This window comes from Martes martes (assembly GCF_963455335.1).
Source record: "Martes martes genome assembly, chromosome: 10".
Classification (NCBI taxonomy): domain Eukaryota; kingdom Metazoa; phylum Chordata; class Mammalia; order Carnivora; family Mustelidae; genus Martes; species Martes martes.
Window position 1 is genome coordinate 101,588,522 of NC_137898.1, and position 19,896 is coordinate 101,608,417.

General features: G+C 45.4%; 1 protein-coding gene across 1 annotated transcript; it reads left to right on the forward strand.

The window, feature by feature from the left end:
- The first annotated feature begins 564 nt into the window (after positions 1 to 564).
- Positions 565 to 18,420, forward strand: IFT46 (intraflagellar transport 46). The gene is made up of 12 exons (XM_080815948.1): positions 565 to 708; positions 1,387 to 1,483; positions 4,771 to 4,850; positions 9,077 to 9,204; positions 12,086 to 12,160; positions 12,306 to 12,399; positions 12,829 to 12,957; positions 14,607 to 14,728; positions 15,062 to 15,128; positions 17,073 to 17,133; positions 17,396 to 17,481; positions 17,939 to 18,420. The coding sequence occupies exons 3-12, from the start codon at positions 4,806 to 4,808 to the stop codon at positions 18,032 to 18,034; spliced, it is 903 nt and encodes a 300-aa protein (XP_080672074.1). The 5' UTR covers positions 565 to 708; positions 1,387 to 1,483; positions 4,771 to 4,805; the 3' UTR covers positions 18,035 to 18,420.
- The last annotated feature ends 1,476 nt before the right edge of the window (positions 18,421 to 19,896 follow it).

Here is a 19,896-nt window from a genome sequence, read left to right on the forward strand (position 1 = left end):
AGGCACTACTGCTACAAAGAACTTGAAAATTAGACACAGACCCTGTCTAAAGAAGCTCTGTCTTCCTCAGCAAATAAAAATATAGGAAACTAAATTAAATTTAAATCTCAAACAACGAAATAATTTCTTGGTATAACATGTATGACATGTCCCAGACAATGAGACAGCGTGAAAGGGACGGACTATAATGTAATACAAATGCTGTAAAGGGACATACGAAGGGCTGTGGGGATGCTCCCTCGAGAATCGGCCTAAATTCTTAAGAGACTGATTGAGGAAAAACGGCCTTGTCCTGGGGGAGAAACGTGCACCGCATTTCCCGATGGGAGGGCTTCATCAGCCGGCTTTGCCAAGACGTGGTCGCTAGATGCCGCCACAAACGCATTTCCTGAAACCATAGAAAATCAGGGGACTAGACTGCCCAGAGAGGCTTTATCCAAACGCCGCCAGGTCCTCCTCGGATCCCTTTGCCGCGGGAAGAGACGCAGAGCGCGAGTGGAGAAGTCTCACGAGACTGAAAGCAAGTATCGCGATTTTTTCTTTTTTTCTCTCTCTCTCTCTCTCTCTTTTTTTTTTTTGCCTAGCGACTGACAACAAGGCCGGTAGCTCCACGTCGAAGCCCCTCAAGTGGCTTAATACTGGAGTGAGACCCCGGCCCTAGGCTGGGGTTCTTCCCATATAGAGGAGACGGATTCAGAGGGGCTACAGGTAATTCGTACTCTTCCTAGCAGAAACAGCAACTGCCTTTCTCCCTCCCAAGAGGAATCTTAAGGGACTCCCCTTCCCTCCAACTCTCCCCATCTCTTCCCATCTCCTTGACAACCGTTCCTTCTCTTCATCCTTCACGCCACCAGCAACCATTCTGCTTCCTTCACTCCCCAAGAAACTTAAGTGGGATCCGACCCCCAACACAGGGGGTGGAGATGGGGGTGATGCTCTTGGGGTTAGTGGATGGGACCGAGAGACTGGAGTTTACCCTCTCTTCTGGTAAACAAGGTGACTCTGGAGACAGAACTCTTTCTAGAACCTCTGCAGCCCCCTCTCACCCCACCGCCAATCCCGAGAAACCCCAACATCCTTGGGAAAACTGACCTAACCTAAGGAGAGAGCTGCCGTCTAAGACGAATACTGTACCGCCCTTGCGCGTGTATCTACAGCTTTGGGGAGCTGCTGCCTAAGTTAGCTGTCGTTTCCCTCCACGATTCCCTCCTTCCTCAGCCAGCCGGCCGGCAGTTGCTAAATAAGAGTGGCAGTAGAATGGTTTGAATGGGGGTGAAGGTTACATGTAAAACCAGTGACTTGGGTAAGGAGGAGGAACCAAGGCTGGTCAGGAATCAGCTCATATCCTGTGATACGAGCTATGTAGTCATGTCTCCTTTCATTTAGACCAAGATTGTTGAAAACCAGACGTATGATGAGCGTCTAGAGATTAACGACTCTGAAGAGGTTGCAAGTATTCATACTCCAACCCCAAGACACAAAGGTAAGAGAGGAATAAAGAGGAAAGAAGAGAAATGGTTCTCAGAACAAAGAATAGAACAAAGAATAGATCCATGATGGTCTCCAAGAAGTTCCCATTTTATAATAGCAAATGTTGGCTTTCAGAGTCCAGTTTGGCAAAACACTTGCTATTATTTGTTTTCTAACTAGTTAAGGGGGGAGAAAACACAGCCCCCCAGATTCGGGATTTTCCCCCAACCTGACCAGTGTTCCCTATTACCCTTTGCTTCATGATATGCTCTGCTCACAATCTGCCAGGGATTCATGGTTGGTTGGCTGGTTGATTGGTTGGTTTGAACGTATCAAAACTGTCTTGCTCAGTTTTGAAGATGCTTCAGTAACCTACCCTTAACTTGCAATCCCAATGGAAATCTCAGTAGAATCTTTTAACAGGACTTGACACAGTCATTTATTCAGCAGACATTTCTTGAATGCCTACCATGTGTCAGCTTTATGTGTGGCACTAGGTATACAGTATTAAAAGAGACATTGACCTTGCCATCCTGATGCTTGTAACCATGGGAGATCGATGACAAATGAGTAAACAGACATAATTACAAATGTGGTAAGTGTACTGATGGAGGCAAAGGGTTTGATGTGATGGAGAATAATGGTGAGGAGGGGGATCTACTTTTAATGGGATGGTCAGGGAAGATCTGAGGAGGTGACACTTGAGACCGAAAGATAGGAAGGATCCAGACAGACTTTGAGGAGAAGTAGGCCAGGAAAGGGGAACAGCAGTGAAATGTGAAAAGGACTTCAGGCCAGAAAGAACTTGGGTTCGTTTGAGGACTTTAAAGAGACCAGCATATGGTAGGAAGGAGTGGTATTAAAGGCAGGCAGGCAAGAAGTAGGCAGAGGTAGACAAGAGGTAGGCAGGAGGCCTAACAAGAGGAGCTTTTGAGGTCATGTTGCTGGTATGTGTGTCTTGGATTGAAAGGTGCAATGATGAAAGTCAGGAGGCAGTTGGAAGGACTGTTGCAATGGCTGAGCTGAGGTGACAGTGACTTGGATATGGTGAGGAAGGTAAGAATAGAGAGTGGAAGCAAATACAAGAAATGTATTTGGGTTGTAAATGGCTGATGGGTTGGGTTTGGCTCTTGAGTTAGGAATCAAGGATGACATCTGGGGTTGCTTGTTTATTGCAGTAAGTATACCCAGCATAAAATTTGCCATTTTAATTATTTCTCAGTGTACAATGTAGTGGCATTAGATGCATTCATATTGTTGTGTAACTATCTCTACTGTCTATTTCCAGAGCTTTGTCATCATCCTGAACAGAAAGTACTCGTTCAACAATAACTCCCCATTCCCCTGTCCCTGGCAGGCCCTGGTAGCCTCTGTTCTCCTTGGTGTCTATGACTTCATCCATTCTGTGCTCCACAAAAGTGGAATCATACAACATTTGTCCTTTTGCCTGGCTTATTTTGCCTGGCTTATCTCACTTAGCATAATGTTTTCATGGTTCATCCATGCTGTAGCCTGTGTTTGTTTCCTTCCTTTTTGTGGCTGAATACTATTCCATTGTATGTATAACCACATTTTGTTTATCCGTTTGTCTGTTGATGGATACTTGGGTTTTTCCACCTTCTGACTATTGTGACTCTGCTGCTATGAACATGGGGATACAATCTATTTGAGTTCCTGCTTTCAGTCTTTTGGGGGAGATACACACACACACACAGACAAGGTGTTTGATTTGAGCATGCATATAATCTTGCAGGCCATGGACATTATCATTTGTTTTCAGTTTGGGTAATGTAGTAGGCTGAAAAGTGGTGTTTAATTTGCATTAATTTGATTTAGAATTTATTGAACATGGGGCGCCTGGGTGGCACAATTGGTTGAGTGTCTGACTCTTGGTTTCGGCTCAGGTCATGATCTCGGGGTCATGAGATCAAGCCCCAGGTCGGGCTCCACGCTCAGCATGGAGTCTGCTTGGGATTCTCTCTCCCTCTCACTCTGCCCCCACCTAAAATAAATAAATAAATCTTTTTAAAAAAGCGATCATTGAACATGGTTTTCCTGCAAGTTACTATCTTACATCTGATTATACTTTTAATTGTTCAGAATATTTTTATTCCTCTTATCATATGGATGCTGATTCAGATTTATACCTGTGACTATTATTTGCCATTTGCTGGGTCAGTTCTTTTCACTTTTCACTTGAGTTTTTTCACTTGAGTCGTTTGATCCTCATAGCAGTTCTGAGTGATAAATATTACTGCCTCCCTTCAGATGTGGGAACACCGAGACTCAGCTAAGTCATTTTGTACATGTCAGAGAATTGCTCTTTTTTTTAAAGATTTTATTTATTTATTTGACAGACAGAGAGAGTGCAAGCAGGCAGAGTGGAAGAGAGAAGCAGGCTCCCCGCTGAGCAGGGAGCATGATGTGAGGCTCGATTCCAGGACCCTGAGATCACGACCCGAGCTGAAGGCAATTGGCTCACCAACTGAGCCACCCAGGCACCCCTAGAGTTATTCTTTAATCCCAGTCTTCTGACCATCAATCCAGCCCTCTTGTCACTTTATTAATTACTAACCTCATCTTACCAATGTGTAAACTAAGGGAAGATTTTATATGATTTATGTAATGGCAGATAATCGACTAGTATAATGTCTAACCTAATGCCTTATGCACAGTAATACTTAGTAAATGTATCTTGAATTGAGTTGACAGAGCCAGGGCTAGAATTCAGTCTCCTGTCCTTTAACTAGATATTCTTATAGACACTGTTCCATAAAACAGAACATAAAATATTATAAACTAAAAATATTTGTCTTTAAAAATCATCTTAATAGGGATGCCTGGGTGGCTCAGTGGGTTAAAGCCTCTGCCTTCGGCTCAGGTCATGATCTCAGGGTCCTGGGATCGAGCCCCGCATCGGGCTCTCTGCTCCGCGGGGAGCCTGCTTCCCTTCCTGTCTCTGCCTGCCTCTCTGCCTACTTGTGATCTCTATCTGTCAAATAAATAAATGAAATCTTTTTTTTTTTTTAAATATTTTATTTATTTATTTATTTGACAGAGAGAGATCACAGTAGACAGAGAGGCAGGCAGAGAGAGAGAGAGGGAAGCAGGCTCCCTGCTGAGCAGAGAGCCCGATGCGGGACTCGATCCCAGGACCCTGGGATCATGACCTGAGCCGAAGGCAGCGGCTTAACCCACTGAGCCACCCAGGTGCCCAATAAATGAAATCTTTTAAAAAAAATAAAAAATAAAAAAATAAAAATCATCTTAATAATCTAATGGGAAAACTTGTCTTCTAAGGACTTCTTCATTCCACTGATCTTCCTAACAAGACTATGGCTGACAACAGCAGTGATGAGTATGAAGACGAAAACAACAAGGTATAGTACAAGCCACAGCTTCTCGCACTTTCTTGCTTTGAGCTGTTGGTAGTTAGTTTGAGGTGACAGTCATTCAGTAGTAAATATTTCTTGGATCCTCACCTCCAGGGGCTGGGTTGGGTGCCTTTGAGCTCATGTAGGAAAAGCAGGAGCAAAGAGTCTTAAGATTGTGATTCCTTCAGGAGTAAAGCCTACTCTTACAGCTGACTTTTTGGTGAGGAATTTCATATAATACAGGCCAGTGTTTTACAAACTTTACTGGGCATAAGAATCAAGTAGGATACTTATCTTTAACAATACATTCTCCAGTAGTTCCCACTTGGAACTACTGAATCAGAATCTTGAAGGTAAAAGCCTGAGAATTTGTATTTTTAGCAAGCACTCCAAGTAAGTCTTATGGTAAAGCAAGTTTGGAATTATTGGTCTAGCATCTGTTCATTGTCAGCGTTTGGGATACTGCCAATATTTTGTGAAAGAGACTTCAATTTTGAAGTTGTCGCTTCATTGTTGTTCTGTGAACCTGGAGGATTACTGAACGAAAGATGGAAAGATATCTCCAGCTCTAGGCAGGCCCTTGAAGCTGTGCACGTGCTCTGCTTAACTGCCACTGTGTTCGGTCTTAGCACGTAATCTGGGGATTACTTTTTTTTTTTTTTTAAGATTTTATTTATTTATTTGACAGACAGAGATCTCAAGTAGGCAGAGAAGCAGGCAGAGAGAGAGGAGGAAGCAGGCTCCCTGCTGAGCAGAGAGCCCGATGCGGGGCTCGATCCCAGGACCCTGGGACCATGAGCTGAAGGCAGAGGCCTTAACCCACTGAGCCACCCAGGCGCCCCTTACTTACTTTTTTTTTTCAAGATTTATTTATTTGAGGGGGAACCTGGGTGGTTCAGTCATTAAGCATCTGCCTTTGGCCCAGGTCGTCATCCCAGGGTCCTGGGATCAAGCTCCCCATCGGGCTCCTTCTTCTCCCTCTGCCTGCCGCTCCCCCTGCTTGTGCTCTCTCTCTCTGTCAAATAAATAAATAGCATCTTTAAAAAAAAAAAAAGATTTATTTATTTGAGAGAGGGGGGTCAGAGGGAAAGGGAGGAGAAGCAGACTCCCTGCTTGGCAGGGAGCCCTACACAGGGCTGTATCTCATGACCTTGAGATCATAAACCTGAGATCATGACCTGAGCCTAAGTCAAGAGTCGGAGGCTTAACTGAGACACCCCGGCGCCCCCAATGGTTACATTTTAATTGTCCTTCAACAACAGGAGCTTTGCAAACAAGTGAAGAAGGATATTTGAAGTAGTGCAAAAAGCTGTAGTAATGTAGACTGATAGCATAAAAAGCCTAAAAGGTCACATTTTAAAGTAGTCCCATTTTGGAGTGCCTACCTGGCTCAGTGGGAAAAGCATGTGACTCCTGATCTCAGTGTCCTGAGTTTGAGCCCATGTTGGGTGTGTAGAGATTACTAAAAAATATAATAAATAAAGTACTTTTTTAAAAGATTTTATTTATTTATTTGACAGAGAGAGATCGCAAGTAGGCAGAGAGGCAGGCAGAGAGAGAGAGAGAAGCAGGCTCCCTGCTGAGCAGAGAGCCCGATGCGGGACTCGATCCCAGGACCCCTGGAATCATGACCTGAGCCGAAGGCAGTGGCTTAACCCATTGAGCCACCCAGGCGCCCTAAATAAAGTATTTTTAAAAATAGTAGACACGGGGGTGCCTGGGTGGCTCAGTGGGTTAAGCCTCTGCCTTCGGTTCAGGTCATGATCTCAGGTTTGTGAGATGGAGCCCGGCCTCTAGCTGCTTGATCAGCAGAGTCTGCTTCTCTCCCTCTCTGCCCACCCCCCCACTCATGCATATGCACGTGCACTCTCTCTGAAGTAAATAAATAAATCTTTTTAAGGAAGTAAGTAGGGGCACCTGGGTGGCTCAGTCGGTTAACCATCGGCCTTTAGCTCTGGTCATGATCCCGGGTCCTACTTTTGAGCCCCACATAGGGCTCCCTGCTCATTGGGGAGCCTGCTTCTCCCTCTCCTCCCTGCTCGTGCTCTCTTTCTTGTTCTCTCTGTCTCTCAAATAAATAAATAAAATCTTTTTTTTTTTTTAGTAAATAAAATATTCCCACTTTTTGACTAGTGTGCTGCTTTAACACCTTACCCACAAAGTAATTTTTTAGGCATTAGTCTATGGCATATAAAGCCTTCAGAGCAGATATTTTGCAAAGCAGTTTTGAAGAAGCAGACAAAAAAAAAATGAGTTTTCCTAAATTGACCTAATTTTGCATATTCACCCTAAATTTATCTAGTCTGCATCATGCTGTGGCCAATATTCAAGACTCATTTATCTTTCTGATTCAGTCTGCAGCCAGAATCAGCAGAAAGGATATATTTTTGAATGACCTTTAAATTGACCATCAGTATTCTTAAAAAGCTCCCTTTGCCAAACAAGGATAGCTTTGGCAGATTTTGAATTGAGAAAGAACAATTTGGGGCGCCTAGGTGGCTCAGTTGGTTAAGCATCAGACTCTTGATTTTGGCTCAGGTCATAACCTCAGGGTGTGAGATCGGAACCCCGGCCGCCGCCACCCACCCTGCTCTGGACCCAGCACTGGGCATGGAGTCTGCTTAAGATTCTTTCTCTCCCTCTCCCCGTGCTCCTCCCCACTATTCCCCTTTAGGGAAAAAAAAAAGGAACACATTAAGAGATTCTTATCAATGTATACCAGTAGGTCATATTCACTAAATAAATTGTGTAACTTTTTGTCACACACATATTACAGATTAGTTAAAATATATTTTTATCCATGTATAATAAATCTGTGTTATGCTTAGAAGAACATGTGACCAAAAGCATTTCTGATGTCCTGTAATATGTCACATTTTTGAAACATTAAATAATTTTTAAAACTGGAACCAAACATCTGCTAACCTCAGTATAAGTCATATGGTATATGGAAATCAAGGTTTCAAAACCTACTTTTATTTTTTTAATCTTTTATTTACTTATTTATTTTTAGGTAAGCCCTACACCCAAAGAGGGGATTGAACTCACAACCCCGAGACCAAAAGTCCATGCCCTATCAACTGAGCCACCCAGGGGCCCTTCAAAACCTACTTATATTAAAAAAACAAACCTACTTACAAAGGGCGCCAGTTGGCTATTCTTCAGGTCCTAAGTGAGGGCATGCCACAAGCTCCAGGCCACAGAGGCAAAGACATGGACCCCATCCCAAAAGCCCCTGCCAAGTCCCCAAACCAGACTCCTCATACACTTGAGAGGGTAGGATGGTACTTAGAGACCCAGAAAGGTCAGGAAGGTAGGATGTAATGCCAAGAATGGAAGAGTCTCTCATCTTGAGATAGAACATGTAGTCACTGCATTTAACTGATGGGGCAGGGAAGGGAAATACGGGCAGGGCGGCTCCCCACCGAAGAGAAGTATCACTGAATGGAATAGAAGACTCCCAGGTCCTGGAACTGCTGGTCGGAATTCAGGCACAGGGTTCATTATGCACCTTTTTCTGAGAGTTATAAGCAGCTAACCCTGGGCCGTCTTGCAAATTAAATGCTAGATTTCTTGTGATCCTTGTGTGTGTGAAGTTGTCTTCCAACTTCATGTTCCCCCATCTCCTTCCAAATAACTCATCCCAGGTGCCTTCTTCTTCTGCAAAATCCCCTAACTTTTAGAGTTGAAGCTCACTGGACAGTTTATGCACAGTTCTTGGGGTCTCCTAAGTAATAGACAAAATGGACAATTATTGGATAAAATTTATACTGAAGCCTCAAGGAGAAAAATAGAATATGGTTATAGAAAGTGAGGACCAGGATGCCGGGGGCGGGGGGCGGGGGGAGGCAGGGCTCAATTGGTTAAGCTACCGGAGCCTTCGCCTGAGGTTATGATCCCAGGGTCCTGGGATCAAGTCCCACATCAGGCTCCCTGCTCAGTGGAGGAATGTGCTTCTCCCTCTCCCTCTGCCTCTCTCCCTGCTTGTGCTCTTTCTCTGACAAGTAAATAAATAAAATCTTAAAAAACAAATAAAGAAAAAGAAAGTGAGGACCCAGTTCGTAGCTAAGCAGTAGATGAAAGTGCTTGCAGCCTTTCTGGGGAGCACGTTTCTCTTTCACCAGAAAGTGGTGCCAGGTAGGAGGGTAGCTGTGGGAGTAGCAGGAGGGATGGGCATACGTACACTAAGCTCTTTATGTGGCGTCTTCCATGCCTGCCCTGCCCCATCTCAGGAGAAGAAGACCTCGCAGCTGACACCTCAGCGGGCCTTCAGTGAAAATGATGATGATGATGATGACTCGTCTGAGACGGATTCTGATGAAGATGACGATGACGAAGAGCACGGGGCCCCTCTGGAAGGGTGAGGAAAGCCCCCTGGCTGAGGACCCCCAAGCCAGGGAGGAAAACACTGGCCTGGGAGGAGATGAGTTGGGAGTGAAATTCTAGCATCTCTTTTGATCTCCCTTACTTAGGATTTTCAGATGTCTCAGAAACCAACAGAATGAATTTTCCTTCTTTCCTGGCTACACTGCCTCACTGAGTTCTGTGATGTCACTTGTATTATCTGAAATATTTGTGGGCTCGGGGCGTTCTGAGGATTTGCTGAATAAATCTAAAAGATGGTCCCTGCCTTCAGGGAGCTCTTATTTTGGGAAAGGGAAAATAAAATTTATATACATACCGAAGCAATTCTGTTTAGCAAGGAAAACACACATGCACAGGAACATTTCTGCTTTAGGCTCAGCACTTTTTGAGAGAGTGGAGAGTAAGTGCTTCCGGTGCCCCATATGGAGGCAGATGTCCCTGGCGATGCTCTGGTAAAAAAAATCTTATCCAGGTGCTTTGGTGGCTCAGTCAGTTAAGTGTCTACCTTCATCTTAGGTCATAATCCTGGGGTCCTGGGACTGAGAGCCTCCCCACCCCCACTCATGTTCTCTCTCTCTCTCTCAAATAAATAAAATAAAATCTTTTTTTAAAAAAAATCTCTGGGATGCCTGGGTGGCTTAGTCAGTTAAACATCTGCCTTTGGCCTAGGTCATGATCCCAGGACCCTGGGACTGACCTGAGTCAGGCTCCCTGCTTCTCCATCTTCTCCCTGCTCATGCTCTCTCACACTCTCTCTCTTTCTATCAAATAAATAAATAAATAAATAAATCTTTTAAAGATATCTCCATAGGGCGCTCAGTCATTGGGCATCTGCCTTCAGCTTGGTTCATGATCCCAGGGTCCTGAGATTGAGCCCCTCATCGGGCTCCCCGCTCAGCAGGAGGCCTGCTTTTCCCTTGCCCACTCCCCCTGCTTGTGTTCCCTCTCTTGCTCTCACTCTGTCAAATAAATAAATAAATAAAATCTTTTTAAAAATCTCCTTACCCTATTCCAGCCCTTGTGCTAGATGAGTCATGACCCACCCCTAGAAGTTTTAATCAGAGTGGATTCTAAAACCCATTCATTTCAAATACCATTACTGGTTAAACAAAGTGACGTTGGTGTAGCCAATCAGTAGGATTCCTTTAAAAATGGCCATTAAAAAATATAAGGCAGCACTCTCTACACTGTAAAGAACAATATCCAAGAGAGAGTGTTAAATTTTAAAAGGGTATAAAGAGGGGCACCTGAATGGCTCAGATGGTTGAGCGTCTTCAGCTCAAGTCGTGATCTCCAGGTCCTGGGATCGAGCCCTGCATCGGGCTCTCTGCTCAGTGAGGAGCCTCCTCCCTCCTCTGTCTCTGCCTGCCTCTCTGCCTGCTTGTGATCTCTCTGTCAAATAAATAAATAATAATAATAATAAAAGAATAAGTAAATAAAATAAAAACAAGAAAGATATAAAGAATGTTTATGCTGTGCTCCCATGTGTATTTATAGACAGATATTACAGAGACTATCTCTAGGAAACATCAGAGACTAATAATAGTGATTACTTTGGAGGAGGAACTTGGTGGCAAGGGGACAAGGGTGGAAGTGAGCCATGACTTCTCACTGTAAACATTTGTTCCTTTTACTTTTATCATCTGTATGTATCACTTATGACATAGTTTAATAAAGATAAGTTCCCTGTGGATTATCCACCTGCAGGTAGACACTAGTTAATGAGACAAAGGTTTAATTCCAGACTGACTTTTCATGCCTCCCAATTTACTTCATGATCATATCCTGCTTTCATAAATTATAATCTGGGGAAGTGGAAACTTCATATCAATAATATATTTAATTTTTTAAGCTACTCTCCCCAAAAGGACTTTTTTAATAACTTTCAAGTCACTTATGTACTTAGCCAATGTTCATTACACTTCACTTAATTATAATTGGGGCGCCTGGGTGGCCCAGTCAAGCGTCTGCTTTCGGCTAAGGTCATGATCCCAGGGTCCTGGGATGGAGTCTGCATCGAGCTCTCTGCTCAGTGGGAGGCCTGCTTCTCCTCCCACTCCCTCTGCTTGTATTCCCTCTCTCCCTCTGTCAAATAAATAAAATATTAAAAAATAATAATAGTTATAATTAATGTGTTCTACTATTTTTTTTTTACTGTATACATTTCCTGTATCAATACAAGTACTCTTTAATAACCATACAATATCTGGGGCTCCTGGCTGGCTCATCAGTACAGTGTGTGACTCTTAACCTCTGGGTTGTGAGTTCAAACCTCATGTTGGGTGTAGAGCTTACTTAAAAATTAAAAATAATAATAACTATATAATATTCAACTTAATATACCTAACCATCTTTTAAGTATTGGGTATTTTGTTTCTCATTTTTTACTTTTATAAATACCACTGTTAAAAACATCTTTGTAAAAATTCTTATTTCTCTTGAGGCAAACTATTTTCATGTCAGAAATTAAAATCTTGGGGTGCCTAAGGGCACCTGGGTGGCTCAGTGGGTTGAGCCTCTGTCTTCAGCTCAGGTCATGATCTCAGGGTCCTGGGATGGAGCCCCGCATCGGGCTCCCTGCTCCATGGAAGCCTGCTTCTCCCTCTCCCACTCCCCCTGCTTGTATTCCTTCTCTTGCGCACGCTCTCTCTCTGTGTCAATTAAAAAAAAACAAAACAAAAAAACCTTTAAAGTTGCCTTGCCAACCGTGCAGGAAAGGCAGATGTCGGTGGGGCCCAAACCAGGTTCAGAGTCACAGGGTCTGTGGTCAAAGTTGCGGGGGTGGGGCACACTGACTGATCCTGCACCTGGGCTCAGCCACATCTGCTCCATCTGCCCTCCTCTGGCCACCTTGCAGCGTACTTTCCTTTCTCCAGGGCCTATGATCCCGCAGATTATGAGCATTTGCCAGTCTCGGCAGAGATTAAGGAACTCTTCCAGTATATCAGCAGGTGAGCACGAGGCCTTCCTCCCGTGACCCCCACCCCTTTCCTACCTCTAGTCTGAAACAAGCCCGTTCTTTCTAGATTGTTTCAGCCTGAGCGGTAAAGTCCATTTCTCTGACTTTCTCTACCTTCCCTTGGCGATGTCTCCTAGGTACACACCTCAGCTGATTGACCTGGACCACAAACTGAAACCTTTCATTCCTGATTTTATCCCTGCTGTTGGGGATATTGACGCATTCTTAAAGGTACAGTTGGCACATCCTAAAAATGACCTCTTAGGTGTTTCTTCTGACCTATTACTGTTAACAATCCAACTAATTCCCTTGGCTAGCATTGGTTCCCTTTATATATGTTCTTCATTTCATTGGAGTTCTCAATCTGGTTCTCCTAATTCTACTCATTGCTATTTAGGTAATACTTGATTGAATCATTATATATTAAAAACTTGTCATTCATTTACCTAATTAATAGCTTTACATTTAGGGCACTGTAGATCATGTGTTTTCTTTGTAGATAGTGCTTTAGTACCGCATGATAGACAAGCTTGCCTTTTAATACCAGTAATAACGATGAGTGGGAAGAGGTCTTCCTCTTCGACTTAGTGGAAACAACAGGTATGACCTTTTTATGTGCCCCCTCCCATTTTTTTCTCTCTCTTCCTTTCTCTTAACCAGGTCCCACGTCCTGATGGAAAGCCTGACAACCTTGGCCTATTGGTGTTGGACGAGCCTTCTACAAAGCAGTCGGACCCCACAGTGCTCTCGCTCTGGTTAACTGAGAATTCCAAACAGCACAATGTCACAGTAAGATAATGGCCCAGGACAGGCTGGTATCTGTGCACTTGACTTATTGTCCATCAAAAGGGATGGCTGTGGTTTCAGGCCAACCCTATTTTTTTTAAAAAACAGTTCACTGAGATATAATTTACTTACAATGAAGTTTGCCCTTTTAGATTGTACAATTCAGTGATTTTTAGTGTATTCACAGAGCTGTACAAATTATCACCTCTAATTTAAGAGCACTTTCATTATTCCAGAAAGAAATCTCATTAGTAGTCACTCCTCATTCCCCACTCCTCCTAGACCCTGCTAAGTACTTCAGTTCCTTCTTTTTTCTATTTGAGTACAGCTGACATACAATGTTACGGTGGTTCCAGGTGTACAACACAGTGACTGGACAAGTTTGTACTCTGTGCTGTGCTCACCGCAAGCGTAGCTACCATCTGCCACCACACAGCGCTATTACAGCACTACCGACTGTAGCCCTTAGGCCGTACCTTCTACTCCTGTGACTCACTCCATAACTGGAAGCCTGTATCTCTCACTCCCCTTCACCTGTTTTGCCCATCCCTTCCACCCCCTACCCTCTGGCAAACACCAGTTCGTTCCCTGTATTTGTAGGTCTGATTCTGCTTTTTGTTTATTCAATTTTTTTTTAAGATTTTATTTATTTATTTGGCAGACAGAGATCACAAGTAGGCAGAGAGGCAGGCAGAGAGCGGGGGCGGCGGGGGGGGGGAGCAGGTCCCCTGCTGAGCAGAGAGCCTGATGCGGGGCTCGATCCCAGGACCCTGAGATCATGACCTGAGCCAAAGACAGAGGCTTAACCCACTGAGCCACCGAGGTGCCCCTTGTTTATTCAATTTTTTTAAGATTCCCCATATAAGTAAAATCATACTTCACTCCTTTTTTTATGGCTCACTCATATTCCATTGTGTGGACATACCACAATGTGGCTATCTGTTCTCCAATTGTTCCCACTTTTACTAACATGCTGCTGTGAGCTTGTGTGTATGTGCAAGCTTGGGCATATATTGTTATTTCTCTTGGGTATGTATATAGGAGAAGGATTGCTGGGCTGCATGCTAACTGCTTAACACTTTTAGGAACGGCCACACTGTTTTCCAAAGCAGCTGAACCATTTTACAATCCCACCAGCAATGAACGAGAGTGGCAGTTTCCCCACATCCTTGCCAACACTTGTCACTGCCTGTCTTGTTTATTCCAGCCATCCTAGTGGTGTGAAATACCATCTCGGTATGGTCAGTCCTATCCTGTTGAGCTGCCCCCTTTGCATGGCTCTAGAAAATTTAGCAGAGATTCCTCTCATCTCCATTGGCTGCCATCACGCTTTCCCATTCATCAGCTACTGCTATATACGAAATAGTAGCAATGATGAGCCATCCCGTTAAAATAAGAGAGCTACTGGGATGCCTGGGTAGCTAGTTGGTTTAGTGGCTGCCTACGGCTCAGGTCATGATCCCAGCTTCCTGGGATCGAGTCCCACATCAGGCTCCTTGCTCGGCGGGGAGCCTGCTTCTTCCTCTGCCTGGGCCTGCCGCTTCCCTGGTTGTGCTCTCTCTCTCTCTGACAAATAAATAAATAAGATCTTAAAAAAAAAATAAGAGAGTTACTTTAATCCCATCAGCCAGGGTTTCCCCTTATTTTTATAGCAACATATGAAAGTAAAGAGCCTAGAAGATGCAGAGAAGAATCCCAAAGCCATTGACACGTGGATCGAGAGCATCTCAGAGTTACACCGTTCTAAGCCCCCTGCGACTGTGCACTATACCAGGTAAGAAGTACTACCCTCCCCACAATAACCCCCAGAAACCTTCACTACCCGCAGATCCATTGCTTCTGAGAGGAAGGCCCACAGGCAGAGCTCATACTGGGTTAACCTGAGGTCCTGTCGATCTTGACAGCTACTGGCTGAAATTGCAGACATAAAGATTGTGATTTATCTGGTATTCCTTAGCCATTCTTCCAGACCCCCAGACCCTGGATACGTCGGCCCAGTCTGTGTTCTCAGACTGACCACCTCCCGTCATCCTACAATCTCCTGACCCAGAGGTTGCTGATGTCATTGGTCCATGTTTCTTGCTCATACTTACCTCTGTCCCTGTAGGCCCATGCCTGATATTGACACGCTGATGCAGGAATGGTCCCCAGAGTTTGAAGAGCTTTTGGGCAAGGTAAGTGGAAGGAGCAGGAGCTAAAAAAGTGTGTCATTTACTTGAAGGCCCTGTATTATTTTTAAGTTTTTTTTTAATTGACCAACTTTAAGTACTTATTTATTTATTTATTTATTTATTTATATTTATTTGAGAGAGGGTGTGTGAGCACCAGCACAAAAGTGTGAGAAGCGGCAGAGGGAGAGGGAGAAAAGCAGATTCCCCACTGAGTGCGAAGCCTGATGCGGGTCTCGATCCCATGACCCTGAGATCACGACCTGAGCTAAAATCAAGAGTCCAACACTTAACCAACTGAGCCACCCAGGTGCCCTTTAAGTTTTTCTTTTTTTAGATTTTATTTTATTTTATTTTTAAATTTATTTATTTGACAGACGGAGATCACAAGTAGGCAGAGAGGCAAGCAGAGAGAGAGGAGGAAGCACGCTCCCCGCTGAGCAGAGAGCCCGATTCGGGGCTCGATCCCAGGACCCTGGGATCATGACCTGAGCCGAAGGCAGAGGCTTTAACCCACTGAGCCACCCAGGTGCCCCTAGATTTTATTTTTAAGTAATCTCTATACCCAACGTGGGGCTCAAACTTACAACCCTGAGATCAAGAGTTGCATACTCTACTGACTAAGCTAGCCAGGTGCCCCTTTTCCTGTATTTTTATTATCATTTGCTTTTTAATTGTAATATAATTCACACTCAGAGACACACACACGTTAATTTTCAGCAGCCGAAAACCTTTGTGTAACGAACACATCAGATCAAAACACAGAACATCACTACCATCTTGGAGGCCCATTCATGCTTCCACCTCCCAACGTAATCACTGTCCTGATTTCTAACAGCCTAGACCAACCTGCCTATTTTGTGTGCTGTCTAAATCTAATCATCCTCTTTTGTGTCATATTTCAGAGTGGCTGGGTGGCTCAGTCAGTTAAGCATCTACCTTCAGCTCAGGTCATGATCCCAGGGTCCTGGGCTCAAGTCCTGCATCAGGCTCCCTGCTTAGCGGGAAGCCTGCTTCTCCCTCTTCCTCTGCCCCTCCCCCTTCTCGTGTGCACACTCTCTCTCTCTCTCTCTTGCTTGCTCTCTCAAGTAAATAAAGAAAAAAAATTTTTTTTAGAAAGAAAGTTAAAAGTCATAGTGGGGAAAAATGTGACAATTTAGATTCAAAAATAGAGTTCTAAGTACAGTAGTTACTATTAAGCAAACAAAAGAGTGATAGACTGAAAAAAATTATTTAAATATATATATATACACACATATGAAACGATTACTGTCCAAGCAAAGAGCTCTTCAATATCAAGCAAAGGAAACTGATGGGATGCCTGGGTGGCTCAGTGGGTTAAGTGTTTGCCTTCGGCTCAGGTCATGATCCTGGGGTCCTGGGATCGCGTCCCTCATCCGAGTCCCTGTTCACCAGGGAGCCTGCTTCTCCCTCTGCCTGCTGCTCCCCCTGCTTGTGTGCGCTCTCTCTCTCTAACAAATAGGTAAATAAATAAAATCTTTTTAAAAAATTATCTCTTTTAAGACTATGTGTCTCTAATACAGTCATATTCTGAGGTACTAGGCACTCAGACTTCAATATATGAATTTGGGGGAAACCCAATTCAGCCCATGACACACCTTATGCTAGGAGTTCTCTTCCTTCAGAGAGAAAGAGAAAGGGACCCTTGGGTGGCTCATCGGTTAAGTGTCTGCCTTGTGCTCAGGTCATGATCCCAGGATCCTAGGATGGAGCCCCTCATCGGGCTCTCTGCTCAGCAGGAAGTCTGCTTCTCCCTCTGCCTGCCGCTCCCCCTGCTTGTGTGCATGCTCGCTCTCTCTGTCTCTCTCTCTCTCTCTCACAAATAAATAAAATCTTAGGGAAAAAAAAAGAGAGAGAGACAAAGACAGAGGTGCTGGCCCCACTGACACTTCAGCCTTCGGACTCTGGTCCGCCCCGCGTTACTTCTAGGTGAGCCTGCCCACAGCAGAGATTGACTGCAGCCTGGCGGAGTACATTGACATGATCTGTGGTAAGCTCTTCCGTCTCTTCCTGTCCCCGTCTCTGGATGAATACATCGTGGGCTTTTGAAAAAGCTCATTTGCTCTGGGAAGATAGTATCTTGAGTGATGCCCCACACTCCAAGCCAGTTTGCTGTTTGGCAGCCCTGAAGGTGTATTTGGGCTTATGCCCCCAGAGTCACAGCAACACGTCCCATCTGGGAGGGGCATGGCTTTCCTAAACATAAATGCCCAGCTGCGTTTGGTTCTGCTCATGCAAGCTCTTGATTTCAGCCATCCTAGACATTCCTGTCTACAAGAGTCGGATTCAGTCCCTGCACCTGCTCTTCTCCCTCTACTCGGAATTCAAGAACTCACAGGTAGGACTAGCGTTAGAGGTTCTTCTGCTGTAGTGAGGAGCGCTCCAATGTCCACTCTTCCCAGCCGGCTGGGATTTGTCCTTGGACAAGGAAGGATGATTCCCCGTCATTCAAAGAACAGCAAGCGGGAAGGGTGGGACCTGCACAGGCAGGGAGCAGAAGAGCTGTGGGCCTTCGGCGTGGCCAGGCCTGTGAGGGTCCAGCAGGGACACTCCCTCCTGTGGGAGAACCACAGGGCTTAATGAATGGACACAGGGCAGAAGGAAAAAAGGGGTTCATCTTTGAAGGAGGTGGGGCAAATTTCTAGCTGTTTTTCAAAGACAACAGCAAGGAATTGTTCTGAAAGTAGAACTGGGAAAATACTGGAGCTGAACGGGTTGTCGAGAGGTTAGTTCTTGCTCAAATATAGCCGCTAGCATACCAAATACTCCAGGTACCCTCTCCTCTCTCCTCACAGCATTTTAAAGCTCTCGCTGAAGGCAAGAAAGCGTTCACCCCTCCATCCAACTCCGCTTCCCAAGCTGGAGATGCAGAGACATTGACCTTCAGCTGAGACACACTGGGTCTCTCTGCTCCAAGGCTGAGCTGGCGCCGCTGCCCTGGCCGAGGAGAGACGGTCATCAGCCTCGCGGCGACCATGCCTGCACCACAGCCTGACTGGACACCGAAGTCCGCTGCCCCCTCTGCCAGAACATACTGTGCGGCTTCTTTAAATGGCTTCTGCCTGTTTCCATCTTTCTTCCCATGGGAATATGCATCCACACCGCTGTGGGGACTTGAGTTAGAAGAATATAAGGACTGGAATGTCTGAGATTCTGGGGTGCTCAGGTTGGGAGGAAAGCTTCAAAGATGTTCTTTTGGAGAGAGCGACAGAATTATTTTCTTCCATTCTTAATGTTATTGGCAAAGATTTCACAAATAAAATGCTCTATCTTTCAGGTTGTTGTGTTGTTCTATAATACGAAAGAGACAAGACAGACTGATTCTTATGCAGGCCGAGATAAGGATCGGGACCAGTAATGGCATTAAGTGAATCATCTTCCCCCAGAACTGATTTTCCTGGGGTCTCTCACCAGTTACTGCTGCCGCCTTACAGGTTTCCCTGCCTGTCTAGCTCCAGACCTGTGTGGTTATGGTCTCCACACAGCTGAGCTGGTGCACCATCCGGGTGAGAGGTGATTGTGCCTCGGATGAGGGAGGAAGTAGTGGTGGAAGTAGAGACGGGGCGATTCAGGAAATAATTTGGAGGCTACATCAGCCAAGCTCGAGTCAGGAAGTCAGAAAGCATGCTAGTTCACTTCCTTCCTTCCTTCCTTCCTTCCTTCCTTCCTTCCTTCCTTCCTTCACTCCCTCCCTCCCTCCTTTCCTTCTTCTCTCCCTTCCCTTCCCTTTCTTTTCTCTTTTAGAGGGTGGGGAGGGGCAGAGAGAGAGAGAGAGAATCTGATGCACACTCCACACCTAGCATGGAGCCCAATCTCCCGACCCTGAGATCATGACCTGAGCTGAAATCAAGAGTCGGACACTTAACCAACTGTGCCACACAGGCACCCCTATGCTAGTTATTCTTTTTTTTCTTTTTTAAGATTTTATTTATTTGACAGGGAGAGAGAGCACAAGCAGGCAGAGAGGCAGGCAGAGAGAGAGGGGGAAGCAGGCTCCCCGCTGAGCAGAGAACCTGATTCGGGGCTCGATCCCAGGACCCTGAGATCATGACCTGAGCTGAAGGCAGAGGCTTTAACCCACTGAGCCACCCAGGTACCCCCATGCTAGTTATTCTACCATGGGGTGTTAAGTGTGGGAAATTGGTCACAAAGCGTTGGAAGGGCTGACAGAGCAAAAGGGAGACAGGAAGGTGGACTGCAGGAAGGAGAGGCGCAAGGGGAGGTATCTGCTGCAGGTGCCGGGGCAGAAGGGGTGCTGCAGTGGTCTTGAGTGGCTGAAGGGGTGCCACACTGAGGCACTAAAGTCCACACACCTTCACCCCACTACCATGGCAACTGTGAGTAATGGCGGCTGCTGCCTGTCTCCCACCTTCTCATATCCTGCTGCCGCCTCCCCCTAGCAGAAATCAACAGCTGGCAAGGGGATCTGGAAAACCCAGCAGTAGAAAACAGAACGGAAGGGAGGGCATGGGGCTGAGAGGCAACAGGTAGATCCACAGACCTTGCCGGTAGACTGGATGTAGGGGACGGAGGAAGGGAATTAGGGATGACCCCCAGGTGTTTGGCTGGAGCAGCCGAAGGGGTAAAGGAACCAAGTACGGATGTGGGGGCAAGAAGTGATGGGAAGGAAGAATTACATCACAGTGCTACCCTGTCAGCCTAATCTATGCACAGTAAACTCAGAGATGGGAGAGGACTGTTTCCCACAGACTCTTCTACCAGGCGTGAGGGTCCTATCACGCTTCAGTCTGAG

Excerpts from the sequence above, each read along its gene's own strand:
- IFT46 (XM_080815948.1), top strand. The coding sequence starts at position 4,806 with ATGGCTGACAACAGCAGTGATGAGTATGAAGACGAAAACAACAAG. Across the intron at positions 9,205-12,085 it reads CACGGGGCCCCTCTGGAAGG|GGCCTATGATCCCGCAGATT; the intron begins GTGAGGAAAGCC and ends TCCTTTCTCCAG. Across the intron at positions 12,161-12,305 it reads CTCTTCCAGTATATCAGCAG|GTACACACCTCAGCTGATTG; the intron begins GTGAGCACGAGG and ends GATGTCTCCTAG.